Below are 21470 nucleotides of genomic sequence, written 5' to 3' on the forward strand. Positions count from 1 at the left end.
ATGAGGACCCCAGCAGGCAGGGGTGAGCAGGAGGGAGAGCCACCAAGCGGACTTGCCAGTGGGCTGATGGGGAGGGAGCTCTGGCAGCAAAGGTCCCTAAAGCACCAGCACTCCCGGGCTGGGACTGGCTCTGTCCCCTAGTCTGCTCTCCTCTCTGTGGTGGGCACCTCTGTGCGCCGAGAGGGAGGTGGGTGAGGAATGAAGGGGAGCCTCTGGTTCTGCCCACTGGGTAAGGCTGGAGACTAAAGTGTCAACAGTGGTGAACGCCCACCTCCATGCATCCTTTCTTTCACCATAACCAACTGCTCTCAACTCCAGCCGCTTGTTAGAATCAGCAGGACGGCTGCTACAAACCATTACCGCCCAGGCCACATCCCGGACCAAGGAAATGACAGGGGGCTGGGGAGGCAGGAGCAGGGACAGCTTCAGCAGTTTGTAAAGCCCCTCAAGGACTCTACTGCCAAGCCCAGGTTGAGAACTCCCGCTGGCAGTGCCTGAAGGGAGTGGGCCAGTTATGCAGAAGAGCCAGACTGGAGGGGCTGTGCTCAGAGCAGGCAACTGGGGGAAGGCCCTCACTTCCCAAGTTACCATTTCTCTAACAGGGTCCGCCAGCCACCTGGGGAAACGATGCAGCTCCTTAGGGTGCTCCTCAGTCCAGAATCCAGGACGTGGGGTAGGGTGGGGATCCCCACTTCCAAGCTCCTTACAGATGACTTTCCGGTGACCTAGAGGTCACTGGAGTCAGTGCCATGAAGGCAGGTCAGTGGCTGCCCCTCACCCCCTTGAGGGGCGATGGGAGACCAACCCTGAACAAGGGGGCTGAGGTCTGGTGGGCGAGCAGGGGCACTCTGGGGTAAGCGTGGTCAGGGCGTGGATCCTGCACAGGTGCTGGGCTTCAGGCGGCTGAAGCCTGCCAGAGCCAGGGTGGAGTCTAGCGGAAAGGGGACAGGCAGGGGAGGAGGGCCAACAAACCCTGGGCCTGGTGGAGGCGCGTGGGAGGCCAGCTCCCCTCACTTGGGGTTCCAACTGCCCGGTACCAGCACTGCCCCCTCCGGAAAGGCTCAAACTCCCCAGCTGGCTGACTCGGTGGATCTGGGTGGGGCCTCGGACGTGTTTCTCCTGGTCCCCAGGCACCGCTAATGCTCAGGGGCTGGCCGAGAGCCACTGCCCTGGAGAAAGCAAGGCCGCCTCCATGCAGAGCGCTCAGATGCTGGGCTGGGCGACCCCTGGGCCAGGACCCTCCTGTTTCCAAATGTCTCCTCTCTTTTTAGACAAGGGTTAAGACTACAAGACGATTCCACGGCATCTCACCTTGCTTCTGCAGACCAGAGCAGCCAGACATCATGTTTTAACCCCTCAGTGTTCCTCATGCTGACCTGGGGTGCCCAGTTGAGGAAGGTGAGCACCCCATGGACAGGGCACTCCTTTGCAGCATGAGACTGGGGTGCAGTCGAGTCCTTTCTCTAAAGGCCCACGGGGGCTCAAGGGATGACATCACTGAGGGAGAGACTCTGTCTTGGGGGCGATGAGTGAATTAATTAGGCGATAAATAAGAAACAGCAAATGTCCCCAAAGGAAAGAAGATGGGCAAAGGACAAAAAGAGTTCTTACATAAAAGAGTATAAACAGCCAGAACGGATGAACTTCACAAGAAATGCAGACTGTCACCACACTCAGATGTCATTTTTCACTTAAGATGTGAGAAACCCTGCCCGGCATCAAGGATGCCAGGGCCAAGCAGAGGGCATGTGAACCGGAAAGCCCCTGGAGGGCCAGCTGGCAATACGGGTCAACAGCTTCTAGACAGTACCCGCTCTCCCCTCTGAGGGTTCACTTCTAGGAAGACTGCCTACAGAAATAACCGGTGAGCCAAGATTTGTGCCAGGGTATTAACCTCAGTGGGGCTTGTAGCTATAGAAAAGCAGTTACAACCTGTCATAAACTCAGAATAGCCTGTAACCACTGTGACCACAAGACAGCGTAAGTCCAGTGACAGGGAGAGATGTTCACAGATAGAGGAGGAAGAGACAGCTTGGGAGGTGCAAACCGATTTCTGTAAAAGCACATGACTGCTCACAACCATAAATATGTAAAGAAAAAGCTATGGACAGACACGAGCCAAAAAGCTAACAGTAGTGGGATTATGCGTAATTTAAACTTTTCTTCCTGCTTGTCTCATGTTAAACTCTTTTTCTGTAAGGACGGAGATGATTTCTATTGAGAAAAAAAGTGGTCAGCTGGACGGGTGTGGAAGTGTATCTTTGCGGAGGGAGCAGTACTGAAGTCACAGGAGTGTGGCAGGAGGGTGTGTCTGGGAGATGACAAGCAGTGGATCCCACTCAAGAGGAGGGTGAGTGTGGGCTGCAATGGCTAGGGGTGAGGGGTCTCAAGGAGGCTTGGAAACACAGGCTGGGGTGTGGGCTCTATCCTGACCAGAAGTGCAAGCCAATGAGACAGAAGCTGAGTCGGAAGGCTGAAGGCTGTGGACCAGTGACCAGTAACCAGTATGACACGGTCCAGGAGGGTGCAGACTGGTCATGGTGCCCCGCGGGCCACATGACATCTGCAGACGGGCTTAGATACCAGGACAGAGAGCAGGGCAGGCTGCACAGTAAGGCCAAGTAGTGACTGTGGATGGAACAAACAACAACAAAACAGGAGGGGCCCGGCTGGTCAGAAACACTCTGTATCTCGAGGCCAGCACACTGAACATCCCCACATCCAGCCACCATCTTGTCCCACCGCCTCCCACCCCCAGTGCCTGGCCCCCGGTTGGCACTCATAAGAGGCTTGCTGAATGAATGACTGCCCATGCCAATCTGCATTCTCCCCCAGCCCCAGGCCCGCTCAGTCATTCATTCACTCCACAAAAACTGATTATGTCACATCTGGGGATACCAGAGGGTCCATGCCTCTGAGAACCATAAGGACCTACTGGATGAGGAAGTTCCAACTTCAGTGCCTTGTGGAAACCCATGCTGGCTGATTGCCATGGGGACCCAGAGGAGCCTGTATCGTCAACTAGATCAGGCCAGGAAAGACATCCCAGAGCAAACGGGGCCCAGGTGAGTGACAGGACACGTTACTGTCACTGGGGTGCTAGAGATCCCACTGTCACAGTCAGGAGCATGGTCTGGAAGGAGCACGGAAGGCCAGCGGAGAGCCTAAAGCAGCAGGTCAGGCAGAAGATGATGTGGCCTGCTCTAAGGTGATGGCAGGAGGGACGGCGGAAAAGGGATGGAAACATTCAGGGACACAGGTCAAAGGTCATGCTTAGATTTCTGACTGGAGCCACTGAGTAGACAGTGGTGCCATCGGCTAAGATGGAAACCTGGGAAACAAGCGGTTGGCTTGTGGGAGACTCAAGGTCAGTCTGGGAAACACTGAGAGGCTGAAGGCCCTGGAGCTTGGAAGAATTTCTGGTTGCCAAGAGAGGTGGCACAGCTGCATGTCAGGCTAAGCTCAGGGGTGTATCCACTCACCCTAGTGTTGGCCTAGGAAGAAGAGGAGGCTAAGGAATAAGTCAAGGACTGCCTAGGTCAACGGCTGGGAAGAGCTGCAAGAGAGACAGAAAGTGGGATGGGTGCCTCAGAGGTAGGAGAAAGCCAAGCTCATGAATCTGAGGGAAGAGGAAGCTTCTTTCTGTAAGGAAGAGACAGAAGACATGGTTCCGTGAACAGCAGAGGGTGGATGTCAGCCAGAGGAGCTTCTCATCTGGGGGCTATTCTGCACTTCTGGGGACCTCTTTTGGTTTTCACGACTTAGAAGGCGCCCCCAGCACCTACAGGGCAGAGGCTAGGGAAGCAACCTACAGGATGGCCCTCCCTCAAGACTTACCCAGTTTCAAACGTCAAGTGGAGAAACCCTGAGCTACAGGGGGTCCGGGCATCGAGCAAGGACTCTTAAAGACAACAGAGACTGGAGCGTGTTTGAATGCTGGTGGCAGATCCTGGAAAGACCCAGAAAAGTAGGTACTTGCATAACTTGAGGTTCTTTGGATGCTGAGATGGGAAGGGATCTAGGACAGAGGTGAAATGGCTGTTACACGAGAGGAATCGGGGCCTGAGGGGAGAATATGTGCTGAAACGGCTCATGTAGGGCACGGAGATGTCCGTGTTGCAAGCTTGGCTGAGGTTTGACTGGACAAGGTGCCTGTCTGCCATGATGCAAGAGTCTTTTTGGGATGGGTACCTGAGCCAGGCTGGGAGAAAGCAGACTGAGAAAGGTAACCATGTCCAGGGCTTCACCAGAGGAATATAACAGAGGACAAGATGGAGTGAGAACCAGCCTTGAAGAAGTTATCACACACTGGTGCCAAGAGGAGAAAAGCGAATGAGGTAAGTTTTCCATAAAATTAAGTTCATTCAATTTAAAGAACTACTAGCAAGGACTGCGGTTTCCCAGGTGGCTTAGCAGTAAAGAATCTGCCAATGCAGGAGACTCAGATTCAGCCCCTGGGTCAGTAAGATCCCCTGAAGAAGGAAATGGCAACCCACTCAAGTTTTCTTGCCTGGAGAATCCCATGGACAGAGGGGCCTGGCGGGCTACAGTCCATGGGGTTACAGAGTCAACACGACTGAGAGACTAAACAACAGCAGCAGCAGGGACTTCCCTGGTCCAGGGGCTAAGACTCTGTGCTCCTAATGCAGTAAGCCCAGGTTCGATCCCTGGTCAGGGAACTAGATCCCACATGCTGCAACTAAGACCTGGAGCAACCAAATCATAAATAAATAAATATATATGCGTGTGTGTGTGTGTGTGTATATATATTTTTTAAATTTAAATAAAGAACTATAAGATGCGAGATGCAGAGCTGAAATGTCAACCCAGGCTCATCTACTCTACAACTCCCAATGCATTACACTCAAACTTGCCCAGAGAGCAGAAAATCTTTATTTCTGAACTGAAATAATTTCCAAATCATGCCTGTGCTGATTTCACTGGTTCTCAAAACCAGTTCTCTCTGGACTCATCTCACCAAATCTAGGTGTTCCTATTAACATAGCTCTAATGCCTTTGAAAAACGCCAACAAGCCAAGAGACAGAGGAGTCAGGAATATTGCCGGGACTGAAAATTTCCTTCTGCCAGAACACAAGAGGAGAAAGGCAAGACTCAGAAGCAGCGCAGAAGAACTTCAAAACCTCTCTGAACAAGGATTCTTATTAAGGATGGTCTTCTGGAACTGGAGACAGAGAGGAATTTCTGTCTGACATTCCAACACTGTTCAATTTTGTGTATTATCTAAAGCCCCTATTTTGAAGACATGTAATAAACTGCAGACTCTCAGAATTTGGAGGATCATTAAAGGACTCTGAGTTCAAAGTCCTCTCTCTGGGACTTCCCTACTGATCCAGTGGCTGAGACTCCGAGCTCCCAGTGCAGGGGCCCGGATTCAACCCCTGGTCAGGGAACTGAGAGCTCACATGCTGCAACTAAGACCCAGTGCAGCCAAATAAACAATCAAATAAAAACAAAACCTTGTTTTAAAAACAAAAAACCAAAATCCTCCCCTGACGAACTAACTCCCTGTACCGTGGTCAGCCAGCCTCTACGGGACTCGCCTTGGGGACAGGCATCTTAGAGTTACTGGCAAATGCTGAGAGTTGATGAAACAGGACAATGGGTACATGGGGTTCAATAGAATTACTCTAATGTAAACTTAAATCTTGGGTTGGCCAAAAAGTACAGGTTTTTCCATAAGATGCTACAGAGAAACCCGAATGAACTCTTTGGCCAACCCAATATAATATTTCCATAATAAATATGACTTTTGACTTGAAATTATTTTTCAGTGTAGGGAATCAAGATCTTACAAGCCAGGGTGGGAGCCAGAGCACTGCTGAGAGGACTGGCCATTCCTCAGAAGAGCTGGACAGAGATGAGGGGGAGGAGGGGGGAGGGGGAGGTAAAGGAGGGCTCCCCAAACGTACCTCCCTGGGAAGGAAAGAAAGCAAGTGCTTCACAGCCCCAGGTCTCTTCACATTTCTCTCTAGAACCCTTGCAACCTTGCTCTCAGAACAGAGGCCTCCTTACAGAGGGCCTTACCAGGTACTGGCCTTCTGCAAACCCTTAGGCAGTAGGTAGCATCGTGAGGAAGGCAGGTGCCACCACCCCACTTCGTGGATGGGGACACTGAGGCGCTGTGGGAGGGTGGAGCTTTGCGCCTGCCTGCCTGCCAAATCCACGGCCCACCCATGATCCTCTGCTCCCCTGCTCCAACCTCTGTGAGAGTTCAAGCTCAGTTTCAGATGTTCAAGTTGACAGCATGAGAACAGAGAGTCAGGGTGGCCCAAACCTAGCGAAGGGCTGCCCACAGGGGACTGACTCAGTGCTCTGCTGCAGGTCTGACCTTGAATGCACTGCCTGAGAAGATGGGCTGGGCCTGCCCCAGGCAGGACACTGGCTAGGGTCCCTCTGCAGCTGGAACCATGCCCCTTCCAGCTCTCACAGCATCCCTGTTTCTCCTTCCTGTCTCCTCATCTTCCCTCCCCTCCCACTGTCTTGTTTTGTACATATTCTCCATCTCAGGATGGATTTTTCCTCCTTTGGGAACCTACAGCCAATCTTACACCAGGAAGGGAGCAAAACAGAGTTGAGATAAAAATGAAACTTCCTGGCTAAGAAACAGGGCTTGGTGGGACTGCCCCAGATACCGCCCCCCCCCCCGCCCAACACACACAAAAATGGCTCTGTTTCTTTACCTGCCACTTTATCCCGAATAAGTTTTGCAGATTCCACTTCACCAATACTGCTGAACAGACTTCGTAGCTCATCCTGGGTCATGTTCTGAGGGAGGTAGTTGACGATCAGATTTGTTCTCCCGATGTCGTCCCTGCAGTCTTCGGCCATGTGGTCTTCATAACCATTAGACATTGTATTTTTTTAAAAAAATCTGCAGGGGGAGGAAAAAATGAAGTAAATTCCAAACGTTCCCACTGCAGGATATCAAAGCAATGCTCATGACTGTGTTTGCACTTAAGACATTTTTCTTTTCAATGCTACAAGTTCAACTTATGTCCACGCAAAAACCTGCATGTGGATGTTTATAGCAGCTTTATTCGTAACCGCCCCCAGACTGGAGGCAGCCAGGATGCCCTTCAGTGGGTGAATGGAGAAACACACGCCAGTCATCTGGTAACACACACACAGTGGAAAGTTCTTCAGTGCCAAGAAGACAGGAGCCAGGAAGCCACAGACATGGAGGAGCCTTACATGCACACTGCTGAATGAAAGCTTGAAAGGCTACATACTAGGGGGTCTCCAGTATGTGACATTGTGGCAAAGGCAAAACCAGAGAGACTGCAAGATCAGGAGTTTCAGGGAAAGGGGGACGAATAGGTAGGGCACAGGGGTTTTTAGGGTAGCGACGCTGTTCTCTGAGGGTATAATGGGGGATACACGTCATCATACATTTGACCAAACCCACAGAAGGTTTAAAGTGAAGAGTAAAGTCTAGGACTTCTCTGGTGGCACTGTGGATAAGAATCTGCCTGCTCATGCAGGGCACATGGGTTTGGTCCCTGGTCTAGGAAGATCCCACACGCCGTGGAGCAACTAAGTCTGTGCACCACAACTACTGAGCCCGTGCTCTGGAGCCCATGAGCTGCAACCACTGAAGCCCGTGGGCCCAGAGCCCATTCTCTGCAACAAGAGAAGACCCTGCAATGAGAAGCCCATGCACTGCAATGACGAGGAGCCCCTGCTCACTGCAACTAGAGAAAGTCCACATGTAGCGAGGAAGACCTAGCACAACCAAAAATAAACAAATAAAGAAGATTTTTTTTTTCTAAGAGAGAACTCTAAGGCAAACCCTGGGCTTTAGTTAGGTAACAACAAGGGTTCATCTATTACAACAAAATACCACACTAAGGCAAGATTTAGTAATAGGGGACTGAAACTGTGCCTGCGGAAGGGTATAGGGAAATTCACTCTGGACTCTCTTCACAATCTTTCTATGAACCTAAAACTGCTCTAAAAATAAAGTCTACTGAAACAAAACCAGAACTAGTCCAAGTTTAACCATTTGCACTTAATAAGAGGGCTTTAAAGAAGCAAGCCCACAAACAATTCCAGTACCACGATTGGAGCCTCTGGGAAAAGTGTTTGGGGCGTCTTGAGAACACTCTAAAGATCTTGGATTGCTTTGTCCGGTCTCCATGTGCACTACTGATGCAGCGGGACATGGAGGAGCCTGCAACGAGCGCCGGGGCAGTCTACCCAGACACCCTGTCTGTCCTCCGGCCAGCAGGCAGAGGGCCTCTGCACTGCTTTCCTCACAAGACAGAGTGACTGAGCTAGGAAAGAGGTTACGATTTCTCTACCAGTTAGGGGACCTTTGTCTCCAAAGCTGGCAGGCTCTGGAACACCTTAAGCTGCCTACAGAAATCCTGACTTTCAGCAACACCAGCAGGGCACAAAGATGGCTTCAGAGGAAAGTTGGCTCAAAACTGCTCTTCTGGAAGCACCACTCACTCGAGGTTTTGCTCACAGGCACTGCTGTGAAGTCCTGTGTCCTTGACTCTAAAGAAGCAGGCATCTCTATGGAGCTGAAAGTCATCACTGAGAAAAAGGCCCTGCTGCCCACTAGTCGGGAGGTCTCCAGGGCAGCCCAACCCTTTCTCCAGATTCTTACTGCCCAGTTCTGACTTTAGGCTTCAAAACCCAGTGCCCAGTGTCTAGAGCATTTCGCCTCCTCTAAAAATAGTCTTGCCAGCGGTTATATAAAAACCAGTACGCATCTCCTGCACAGGATTTCCCGCCTGCCCCATAACAACACGGAGAGAGGAATCAGGTCTGGTTCTGAATTTCCTGGGGGAGACATTCAGGTCTTCTCTACCTTCCAGCTCTCACTTGCTTCAGACTGTACACAACATGCAGAATCAGTCTTGTCTCCTAGTATTTCTTTTTTGAAAATGGTCTATGCTTCCTGCTCTTTAAAAAGCAGTTAGTTTAGCATCAAGAGTCATAAAAGAAAAGATTGGAAAGGGAGACTTCACAAGGTTAGAAACTCGTGGACGGCAAAGACATCACAGGCAAGCAGCAGGCTGACAGGGAGAAAGTGCCAGCTCCTTATTATCTCACTTAGAGCTGGGTTCTCACCCTGGGTGATTTTGCCCTGTCCTCCGTGGGACACTGGGCAGCATCTGGGGGCGCTGCTGGCCAACAGGATGGGAGAGCCTTGTGCCACTGGCACCCAGTGGTTAGAGGCCAGGGATGCTGCTAAACACTCCATAAGGCACAGGACAAGACAGCCCCCACAACCAGAAATTATCTAAAGTGTCAGTACTGCTGACACTGAGAAAAACTGATTCAAGGTATCTAGAAATCAATATGAAAAAAGCCAATGTATCACTAACAGAGAAATGGACCAAGGATATGAGCGGAAACTAATAGATGCTGGCAGTTAAACAGCCAATAAGGCAAGAAAAGAGGTTCAAGTTCACAAACAATGAAGAAAATGCAAAATAAAAGTAGATGCTACTTGGTGTCAGTCAGAGGGACTACAATCCAGGATGGATAAAACCCAGTGTAAGTAAGGAGAAGGCAATGGCACCCCACTCCAGTACTCTTGCCTGGAAAATCCCATGGACGGAGGAGCCTGGAAGACTGCAGTCCATGGGGTCGCTTAGGGTCAGACTCGACTGAGCAACTTCACTTTCACTTTTCACTTTCTTGCATTGCAGAAGGAAATGGCAACCCACTCCAGTGTTCTTGCCTGGAGAATCCCAGGGATGGGGGAGCCTGGTGGGCTGCCATCTCCGGGGTCGCACAGAGTCAGACACGACTGAAGTGACTTAGCAGTAAGTAAGGATAAGTGGAGAAAAAAACACACCCTTCCCCCACCTTTTTTTAAACACTCTTATATACCACCAATATGAGTGTGCAAAGTGCAACCTTTTGGAAAGACAACATGGCAGGCCTATCAAAATATTTAATGTGAACGCTACCCTCTGACTTAGAGCTGCAAGAAACTGCTCTACAGAAATAATCACACAAGTGCAGGGAAATATGTGCAAGGAACATGCTGACCCCAAGGCTGGTAAAACACTGGATATAATCTAAACATGTATTAGAGACTTCCCTGGAGGTCCAGTGGTTAAGACTCCGCAGGGGACCTAGGTTTGATCCCTGGTTAGGGAACTAAGATCCCACATGCCTCAAGGCCAAACAAAACATAAATATGTATTAATGGGAGATGGTTAAATAAATACCATTTTCAGTAAAAAGCATGGCATTAACAGGTTTGATCAGGAAAAACTCCACAAACCTGTTAAACTGTCTGTAGCCATGAGATTTTAAGATCACTGGAGAAGGAAATGGCAACCCACTCCAGTGTTCCTGCCTGAAGAATCCCAGGGATGGAGGGACCTGGTGGGCTGCTATCTACGGGGTCTCACAGTCGGACACGACTGAAGCAACTTAGCAGCAGCAGCAGCTCAGAAACAAACAAAAACACTGGCTGAAGCCTGAACCAAAGTACAAGCATTAACTAAAGAATTAAAATGCATGCTGAAGTTTGGTCAAAATGTGAGTCAAATCTTTTTCTTCCTCCTTCCCCCTTTTTCCCTCTATCTCCCTCTCCACTCTTGTTTTACTCTTCTGCCTTTTCTCTCACATGGATTTCACAGATAATAAACTGGGTAGTAATTACCAGAGTGGGCTGTCCTCAATGCCTGGCAAAAAATTTGCTTTCTAAATCAGTGGTTGGCAAACCATGGCCCATGGGCCAAATTTGTTCAGACCACAGCCTGTTTTTATAAATAAAGTTTTATTGGCACATAGCTACTCTCATTTGTTTATGTTCTGTCTATGGCTGTTTTTGCACTCCAGTGACAGAGCTGAGTAGCTGTGACAGGGACCATATGGTCCATAAAGCTGAAAATATTTACCATCTGGCTCTTTACAGAAAAAGTGTGCCGACCTCTGTTCTAAAATGTAAAAATAGAAAAATTTCTTGGAGAAAATCTTTGTGACACTGGGTGAAGCAAAGATTTCTTAGGTACCATGCACGAAGCCAGATCCATTTAAAAGAAAATTGATAAACTGGGTATCATCAAAATGGAAAACTTTTGCTCTTGCAAAAAAGACACTGCTAGGAAAATTATAATCCAGAAGATTATATTTGCAAATCATGTGTCTGAGAAAGGTCTTGTATCCAGAACTTTTTTTTTTTTTTTAAAGAAAAACCTCTGACACTTAACAGTAAGAAAACAACTCAATTTTTTAAATAGCAAACAATGTGAACAGATACCAAGCCAAAAAAGATATATGGATGGCAAACAAACACATGAAAAGATGCTCAACATTATCAGTTATCAGGAAAACACAAATTAAAACCACATCAAGGGAATTCCCTGGCAGTCCAGTGGTTAGGACTGCACACTTTCATTGCCAAGGGCCTAGGTTCAATCTTGGTCGGGAAACTAAGATCCCGCATGACCAAAAGACAGACAAACCACATCAAAACACTGTTACCCATCTAGGCCTATAGGAGGTCTAAAACAAAAATAAAAGCAAGAAAGCAAACAATGACAACAGACCATACTGAGCTCTGGTGAGGCAGTGGAGAAACTAGAACTCTCATGTATTGCTGGTAGCAATATAAAAATGTTAAAGCCGCTGTGGACAACAGCTTGGCAGCTTCTTATAATTAAACATAAACTTACCATATGACCCAGCAACCCTAGTCCTAGTACTCACACACAGAAAATAAAAACTTTTGTTTATATAAAACCTATGCAGTAATGTTAATAGCAGCTTTATTCATTTTTTTAAACATTCAGTTTTTATTTTTTATGTGTTTGTTTTTTCATAATCTTTTCCATTTTGGTTTATTATGGGATATGGAATATAGTTCCCTATGCTATACAGTAGGATTTTGTTGTTTACCCATCCTATATATATATGTTTGCATCTGCTATCCCTTCCCTCCCCCTTGGCAACCACAAGCATGTTCTCTGCGTCTGAGTCAGTTTCTATTTTGTTCACAGGTTAACTTGTGCCACACTTTAGATTCCACATATAAGTGACATCTCACATGGTATTTGTCTTTTTCTTTCTGAATTACTTCACTTAATGTGATAATCTCTAGGTCCATCCATGCTGCCACAAATGGCATTATTTCATTCTTTTTTATGCCTGAGTAGTATGCCATTGTGTATATGTACCACATCTTCTATGTCCATTCCCCTGTTTAAGGGCATTTAGGCTGTTTCCATGTCTTGCTATTGTGAATACTGCTGCTATGAACATAGGGGTGCATGTATCTTTTTGAGTTAGTTTTATTTGGATATATGCCCAGGAGGGGAATTGCTGGATCATACGGTAGCTCTATTTTTAGCTCTTCTGAGAAACTTTCATCCTGTTCCCCATAGTGACTGTGCCCATTTACATTCCCACCAGCAGTGGAAGAAGGTTCCTTTTTCTCCACACTTTCTCCAGCATTTATTATTTGTAGACTTTTTGATGATGGCTATTCTGACTGGTGTGAGGTGATACCTTGCTGTGGTTTTGTTTTGCATTTCTCTAATAGCAATGTTGAGCATCTTTTCATGTACTTATTGACCACCTGTCTTCTTTGGAGAAAAGTCTATTTAGGTCTCCTGCCCATTTTTTGATTGGGTTGTTTTTTTCCGAGTTGTATGAGCTATTTGTATATTTTGGAAAGTAAGCCCTTGTCAGTTGCATCATTTGCAAATTTTTTCTCCCGGGCTGTAGGCTGTCTTTTCATTTTGTTTATCGTTTCCTTTGCTGTGCAAAAGCTTGTAAGTCTGATTAGATTTCACTTGTTTATTTTTGCTTTTATTTCTATTGCCTGGGAGATTGACCTAAGAAAAAAATGGTATAATTTATGTCAAAGAATGCTTTATGTTTTCTTCTATGAGTTTTTATGGTGTCATGTCTTAATAAGTCTTTAATCCAGTATGAGTTTATTTCTGTGTAGGGTATGAAGGTGTGTAATAATGTCATTGATTTACATGCAGAGCACTCTTCTTCATAACTGCCAAAAACTGGAACAATCCAAAAGTCCCTTGAACCTCCAGTGGATAAACTACAGTACACCATACGATGGAACAGTATTCAGCAATTAAAAAGGTACTACTATTCACGCAATTCGTAAGACTCTCACATACATTTTGCTGAGTGACTGAAAACAGACTCAAAGGCTACTGCATGGTTCCATTCTGGAAAAGGCAAAAGCTTCTCCAGAGGTTACAGATAAATCAGTGGTTGCCAGGCGCAAGCAGTGGGGGAAGGGTTGACTTCACAAGGAGAACAATATTTTTGTTTCCCAGGTGATAAAATTTTCCAATATCATGATCATTCAGTTCAGTTCAGTTGCTCAGTTGTGTCCGACTCTTTGTGACCCCATGAATTGCAGCACGCCAGGCCTCCCTGTCCATCACCATCTCCTGGAGTTCACTCAAACTCAAGTCCATCGAGTTGGTGATGCCATCCAGCCATCTCATCCTCTGTCGTCCCCTTCTCCTCCTGCCTCCAATCCCTCCCAGCATCAGAGTCTTTTCCAATGAGTCAACTCTTTGCATGAGGTGGCCAAAGTACTGGAGTTTCAGCTTTAGCATCACTCCTTCCAAAGAACACCCAGGGCTGATCTCCTTTGGAATGGACTGGTTGGATCTCCTTGCAGTCCAGGGGACTCTCAAGAGTCTTCTCCAACACCACAGTTCAAAAGCATCAATTCTTCGGCACTCAGCTTTCTTCACAGTCCAACTCTCGCATCCATACATGACCACTGGAAAAACCATAGCCTTGACTAGACAGACCTTTGTTGGCAAAGTAATGTCTCTGCTTTTCAATATGCTATCTAGGTTGGTCATAACTTTTCTTTCAAGGAGTAAGCGTCTTTTAATTTCATGGCTGCAGTCACCACCTGCAGTGATTTTGGACTCCAAAAAAATAAAGTCTGACACTGTTTCCACTGTTTCCCCATCTATTTCCCGTGAAGTGATGGGACTAGATGCCATGATCTTTGTTTTCTGAATGTTGAGCTTTAAGCCAACGTTTTCACTCTCCTCTTTCACGGTGGTGGTCATATTCATTTGTAAAAATTCAACTCTACAACGAAAACTGAATTAAAAAATAAATTTTAGGGACTTTCCTGGTGGTCCAGTGGTTAAGATTCTGCCTGTTCACTGCAGGGGGCACTGGTTTAAGCCTTGGTCAGGGAATTCCCCATATGCCGTGCCATGGTGCGACCAAAAAAAAAAAAAAAAATTTTTTTTAAATTTTGTAAAGATTGAAAGCGTGAAGCTTCTGCATGACAGCCCTGTCCTTGGCATTGCTGCCTCCTCCTGACATACCCAGTCAAGGCTGAGCAGCCCCCTGTGGGCCCCATTCTTGGTCAACTGGCACCGCTGAAGAACTCAAACCCCAAGAGCAGTTTCTTGGTGCTTCGGTGCCACCCTGCAGTTCACGTCCCTTCCCCTGACCTTTCCAAATCTGCATAGCTGTCCCCGGAAGCACCAACCACAACCTGGTCTTGGTGTCTGCCTGACAATCGATGACTCCAGCCATCTCTCACTCGCCAGACCCTGCCTCCTGTTACTCAGCGTCCCTCCAAGTGGCAGTCCTGTAGACATCTCCAGGTTACCCCCCAGCCCCACCAAGCCAGCTCCCCCACTTCCCGCCCCCGCCGGTTCTCCCTGACAGTGGAGTCACCACCTGCTGAGGCTCAGAGGTTACACGACTTTGTCCAGGGGCAGTCATCACCCTGTTAATTAGTGGCAGGACCAACCCTCAAGTTGTTGCTGCAGAGCAGTCTTCCAAGGATAAAATGCCAGGCCTGCTACAACGGCCCCTGCTCGTCCCCCCTTCTCCCTTCACTTGACCGTCCCCAGCATGCTGCGGACCTTCATCTTTCTGTGCTTTTGTTTCAGCTGCTCTCTTGACAGGGACAGCCCTCCCTCTCCATCACCTCTTCATTTATCTTTAAAGAATCTCCCAGGATGCTCAGTTGCTCTTGTTCTCAGTGCCTGTACACTGCCGGTGTGAACCTTCATTGTTGCACAAATCACTCTGACTCATAATTATTTGCTTTTCACCCACATCAGTGAAAGTTTTGAGGGTCAAGTCTACATCACTGTTGCCAAGGGTCCCCAGGGGTATCTGGCAAACATACCAGGCACACACAGAAGAGGGGTACAGGCACACTGGGAATCATATGTATATGCATTATTTGATGTTAAAGAAGGGTGGCTAGAAATTGTATCGACAATCTATTTAATACATTTAGTATCTTACTTTATTATGGTCATCCTATCCCAGCCCAACCCATGCACCAAAGTCAGTTGCAGGGAGCAAAAGGAGAAACTTAGTGTAGCAAAGTGATCCCTGCTAATTTGGAAATGTTTCTGGTAACGGATCTGTGATGGAGAAGTCCCGTTGGGACGATCTCTGAGGGTTTTCAGCCCTACTGAGCTATTTTCAAAAGTTCTGGTCGTGTGACTTCAAAGATGTTGCTCACATCAGTAGTATACCTACTGTGTATATAAGGGAGAGATACCCTATGCATGTGAGTGTATGTGTGTGTGTATATAAATGATATAAAAGCATATGTAGGCGGTACATATGCAAAGCAGCAAGATCAGTTTCCACCAGGCACCTATGAGCATCTGTCTTGGTTTATAGTCACACAACAGGCTTTCTACTTGGGCTAGAACAAAACTAGAACAAGTCAAATATATCCTGGGGCTCAACCCTGACACCTCACACATCACACGACAGGGCCTGGACTCAATTATTTCTGCCGTCCTTTCCAGATGCAAAGTCCTGAGTTCTTCAAGGTGAAAGTCTTAGGAGTGTAAGGTCACCCAGGAAACGCTGTGGTGCCAGAGAAAAACACTGACAGCGCTACCTGACCCAATTACAACCACTACGCAAGGTAAGGGCTCACTGAGATCAACTCAGTTTCCTTCCTCGTCCCTTCCCACAGCCCACGGTGACGAAAGCTGTCCAATGGGGACAGCTAAGTCACAGCAAGGCCATGCCTGCCAGTCTGAGAAGCCCAGGAAAGAGGCAGAGTGGGTGCAGCTGGGTGTCCAGTCCAGCCAGAGCGCTCCATAGACCCCGAGGGCACTGGATCACACCCACAGCCCTGCTAGGAGTTCCAGTTGATCAAGGCCCCTCCAGGGCTCTCACATGAAACTGCAGAGCAACCTGGCCCAGGAGGAAAAACCCACGGGCTTTAACAGACCTGAGCTCCAACACTAACCTTACTGCTCATCAGCTGAACTGTCAGGGACGTCACTTCCTTTCCCGGAGCTTCCGTCTCCCTGTCTGCAAACTGAGGTGTCACCCCCTGCTTCAGCTCTCAGCACAGTTCCTGACACGTGGTGAGCGCCCACTAAGGACCACACTGACCCTTTCCACTTGGGGCCCTGGAAATGATCCGTACCTCTGAAGCCATTTCTAACGGGCCTGGGTTCCACGGAAGCCACGGTGCATTCCAGAGCCAGGGATCACAAGCACCCATGGGACACAGAAGAGATCCGTGGTAGTCCCTGGTCAGTCACGCATCAATTACACACATATCCTGAGACGAACTGGCGGGTCTCCTCATCTGTTCACCAGCAACATGAACCTCATTCAAGTCTCGTCCTCTCACTCTGACTTTACCAACAAAGTCAAGGTGAGCACGTGTCTCCCTGTGCTCCCCACCTCCAGGTGCAAGCATCCTCATGTCTCCTTCTGTTCTCACCCCCCTCTTCAAACCTTCCCCTCCCCCTGAATCACTTCATTTGGTGGCACCCATTTACACTTGTCCCCCAGGCCACCTCTCCCATCCCCCAAGCCTAAGTGAGCACCAGTTTCTGCTGGTTTTGCATCTGAGATGCCTCACTCTCCCTCCATCTCTCTGCCATTGTCCCTGTTCAGGTCACTGTCACCTTCTCGGCAGACTGACTCCTATCCAGTCTCCCTGCCACACGATTATTTCACACCAAGCATTGTTTGGCCTTCTCCCCCAGTTCACTCCCATTCCTCTGTCTCCTGATTTCTGTTTGTGGCGACATCAGTCTTGCCTTTGGGTTGCTCTGCGCTGTTTCCTCTCCTGTAAATCTTTCCTCTGGCATGACTGTCTCCCTGACAGGTGGCTGGATCCAGTCACCTCTGAGCTCCCTTCTTTCCCCCAGCACACACAGAGTGCAATCACATGCCAGCACAAGCAAGGCAGTGGGTGTAGAAGACAAAACAGCAGTCCCAGTCCTGACCCTCAGGCGAGTGCTGGGCCATCTCTGTCCTACCAAAGCCTCTTGACTGGTCTGTCTGTCCTTACTCTCAGGGCTTCCCCAGTGGCCCAGTGGCTGACTCCGCGCTTCCAATGCAGAAGGCGCAGGTTCAATCTCTGTCAGGGAACTAAATCCCAAATGCCACAACAAAAGAGTTCACAGGCCACAACTAAAGATCCTACATAACGCAAGTAAGACCTGGCACAGCCAAATAAACAAATAAATATCTGGGGGTAGGGGGGGAAAGGAATAAAAGAAAAGCGCTTTTCCAAACTCACTTCTTGACTGTGTCGAGAAGCCCTGTGCCACCTGATCCTGGCATACTTCTCTAGATTCATCTCCAAGCCCACCTTCTTGATCCTCTGCCTGCCCAAACCGGTCCCCTCAGCGTTCTGGACTTCTCTGCATTCACCTTTTCTCTTACTTAGGCTGCTGGCGGCACCTGGAAATTGCTGCCCAAGCCTCTCTGATGACAATGACCAGTTTGGATACCGCCTCCTTCATCAAGAACAAACCCCAAGTAACAAACAATAATTTCTTTCAAGGCTCTCCAGGCTGTCGCTACCCATGGCTTCCTCCTTTCATAACTTTAATTTCACACATCTATGTCTTTTTTCCCCAGCTCAGGTTGTCAATTCCTCGAGGAGGCAATTTCTTCCCCTCCTCCCTGTTTCCCACAATAATGAGCCAACAGTAAGGTTTTACATGTTCAGTCTATAAAACTGTGCTCACTGACTTGGCCAGTGCCCTCGAGTGAGGATGGACAGTGAACATATGAGCGAGTCCCATCGACACCTCCAGACAGGACGCTACCTTCTGCCACCTCCCCACTTTCGGTCTGTATATGCACAGAAGGTACACATATCCTACTCAAGTGATGTGCTATTTTGTCTATGTCTACATGCTAAACTGCTCCTTCTTTTGTCTTCTCTGTTTCTCTGAGTGACCGTTATCCACCTACTGGGCACTCAGGCAGGGCGCCGAATCATTTCCCAGTGTTTTCTCACATCCCACAGCTAAACACCCACTGAGCCCTGTGTCCTTTACCCCCTAACTGGGTCTCAAACCCACCCCCTACTTCCAGGCCACCATAGCCCTGGGTCATATTTTTGACCTTTCTGATTTACAGGAAAGTCATCACCTCCGAAGCAGTTTGCTGGCTTTCAGCAATATTCTCCTCCAGCTCTTTGTCTTGTGCGCAGACCTGACCCCTTCGCTTTGTGGAATGAAACTGTCAGACAGTTCCCCTCGGCCTGGTCTGCAGGACAACACCCTTTCCCTCTGCACACCAGCTATCAGAGTCCTCTTACCACCACTCACTTCACCTTTCTTGCCTCTGAACTACCAGATCCCGTGTGGGTCTCTGAACAAACCAAGACATCCCCACCTCCATGCCTTGGCTGGTGTGGTTCTTGCATCCTACCAAGCCCTTCCCCACAGTCTGGGCCTGGATAACCCCTCCCCTCCTGTTTCACCTCCTCCAGGACGGTGATTACCTTTGCCCACCAGGGCTAGGTTAACAGTTTCCTTTTCTGTGTTTCCACATCAGCAGGCACATAACCATAATTACCACGCTCAACAGAGTGGGCTGAAACAATCTGTGCATTCGCTGCAATCACCAGTGCCTCCCCAGAGCCTAGAACAGAGCCTGGGACTCAGAAGTCGAGGGCAGAGAGTCAGCTAAAGGAGGGAAGCAAAACTAACTTCCCTCCCACAGGCTGGTTTTCTCTTGCTCTTCCCCTGACTCAGTCTCAGGTCGGCCTTGCCGCTTAGCTACTGCCACCTAGGGGCGAAAGGAGGCGGCTGTACTTCTTTCACCATTCAGCACTGAACCTGATTCCATTGAATGAGATGCGGACAGGAGTGAGGAACTACTGGTGAGGGTAGAGAAAGAGCAGCAGTCTGGGGAGGCTTCATATAGTGAGTGAGCTTCAACCTGGGCCACACAGCATGAGGAGGAGATCTCCAGGTGGAGGAGACCGACATTCCAGAAAGTGGGGGCAACAGGCATGAGGGTCGGAGTTTGGGGCCTATGTGCAGGCGAAATCAGAAAGGAAGCGGGGGGGCGGGGAGGGGGGCAGTGGTTAGAATGTGCAAAGGATCCTCGACTTCAGCTTTTAAGCCACCTAAAAAGGTTTAAAAATTAATTTATTTTCCACCCAAACACTCTTGATTGGGAATAACATAATCAGACCTTGCTTGAGTGCGGAAAGGTGATAAGAGATGGGAGGCAGGGTGACACAAAAGCAGGGCCTTAGGAAGATGGTACTTTCATAAACCTCTCATTTTCCACTTGCTGCCCCATGACTTCACACTCAACACAGCCAATCCGAAACTCCGCCTCTTCAACATAAACCTTTTGAGATGTTCATATATCTTACTTTCTTCATGGGCCTTTAAGTCAAATATTTTTATAACAGATCGTAGCACAAAGCTCTGCACACAGAAAATGCTCAGTGATACATGAATGGAACGTCTCTCCAGGTCCCCCAAATGCTGGGATTATAAGAGTGGTAAAACTTGGCCGTTAAAGGTAAGAAATCTGAGTCAGAGTGCCTGAGTTCAAATCCTGCCATTAGCCACTTTCCCGTGTGAGACTGGTCTCACTAAGCGACCTACTGGGCTTCTTTGTTCCTAAAACGGAACTTACAACAGACAGTACCCACCTCAAGGGCTGGAGATCAATGTCCATCCGTGGATAGCACATAGTAAATCCTCACTAAATACGGTCAACTATTTATAACATTATATATTCAGTGTCTCCTCAGGCACAGGTCATGCAGAATGCTAAGGCTTCCCAAATCCTTAAATCTGCACAGCAACAGTCTCATCCATCCCATTCTACAGATAAGCAAACTAAGGCTCCCACAAGTAGAGTTTGTCCAACGTCTTGGGAACTCTGGATTTCAAGGAATCAGAAATAGGGCTAGGAGTGCTTCTAGTGGAAGATCATTCATTTAGTCCAGGAGTGGTTCTCACACATGTGAGTATATGTGTGGTACTTTCGGAAATCTCTAAAGATATTTTCGATCTTCACAAATGGGGGAAGAAGATGCTGCTGGCATCTAAGTGGGTAGATGCCAGGGACAGCCCCTCCTCCACCCAAACCCAGAATGATCAGACCCAAAATGTCAGTAGTGCCAAGGTTGAGAAACGCTTTTCGAGAGAATCCGCCTCCCCAACGTCCCACTTTTGGAGCCTTGGCTATTCAGATCGCTCATGAATACTCTGTGGGGGCTCTGTTCCTCCAGGGGCGGCACCTGCAGAAGTTCTTCTCCACCTGCCCTGCACACAGTGGGTATCAGAACCCATTTTTAATATGCCTAGCAGCAGAGGACGCCGGAAAAGGAAGAGCATCCATCCCCCATTGTTCAATTGCGTGCAGTTTGTGTTTTCAACACACACACATTTTACAAATCCAGACGTTCCACACCCCAGAAACTGTTTTGTGAGAAACGGTGTTCAAAAAATATTTTTCTTTCTTCCCCTAGGGCTCTCATACATACCGAAGGGTTTGTACACTTCTAAGAGGACCTCAGATCCACCGCGGTCCTCTGACAACCGCTACAAAAGATTGTGTAAGATTTCCCGGGGGAGCGAGCCCGCGGGCCGTGACCTCCGAGAGCTGAGGGCGCTCACTCCACTCCCTCGCCTCTGGCTCCGCTCTCTCGCCCCCGGATACCCGGCTTGCAAGGCTACCCGGGCCCGGCCGCGGAGCCCGGCCGCCAGGCGCGTGCCCACGCCGCGACCCCCTACCTCGGCCCTCGCGGCGGCCGAGGAATCCGGCCCGGGGCCTGTCGCTGGCGCCCACACCGGCCGGCCCCCGCCCGCTCGCCGAGGCCCGCGCGCGTCCCCTCCCGGCGCGGCGCGGCCTGGGCCTCGGCCGGTGCAGGCCCGCGAGCGCCCGCGGCCGGCCCAGGCGAGCTCAGGCCTGCCGCGGCCTACCCCGTCGGGCGCCGTCGAAGGCCCCCGCCTCACCTGGACGCGGGCGGGTGGGCCCGGGGCTGCTCCTGGGCAGGCGGGCGGCGGCGGCGCGGCGCTAACGGTTCCGCTCGGCCTCGGTAGCGCTGGCGGTAGCGGCGGCGACGGCGACGGCGGCGGCGGCTCCTCCTCAGCGCGCACGACCCGCTCCGGCCCGCGGCCCGGACACGCCCCCCCGGCGCGCGCGCCCATTGGCCGGCGTCCGCCACGGCGCGCTTCTCATTGGCCCGCGTTGCTGTCGC

At 49.3% G+C, this 21470-nt stretch overlaps 1 protein-coding gene across 1 annotated transcript in view; it reads right to left on the reverse strand.

Moving 5' to 3' along the window:
• Nucleotides 1-21384, reverse strand: part of ELAVL1 (ELAV like RNA binding protein 1) — a 37167-nt gene extending 15783 nt beyond the window's left edge. Inside the window, exons 1-2 of the mRNA XM_070373773.1 lie at nt 21226-21384; nt 6703-6893 (exon numbers count right to left, since the gene is read on the reverse strand). Coding sequence (XP_070229874.1) covers nt 6703-6874 — 172 coding nt within the window. The 5' untranslated portion in view covers nt 6875-6893; nt 21226-21384. The remainder of the gene's footprint in view (nt 1-6702; nt 6894-21225) is intronic.
• Between the last annotated feature and the right edge of the window lie 86 nt (nt 21385-21470).

Source organism: Bos mutus, chromosome 7, assembly GCF_027580195.1.
Source record: "Bos mutus isolate GX-2022 chromosome 7, NWIPB_WYAK_1.1, whole genome shotgun sequence".
NCBI classification, from domain to species: Eukaryota; Metazoa; Chordata; class Mammalia; order Artiodactyla; family Bovidae; genus Bos; species Bos mutus.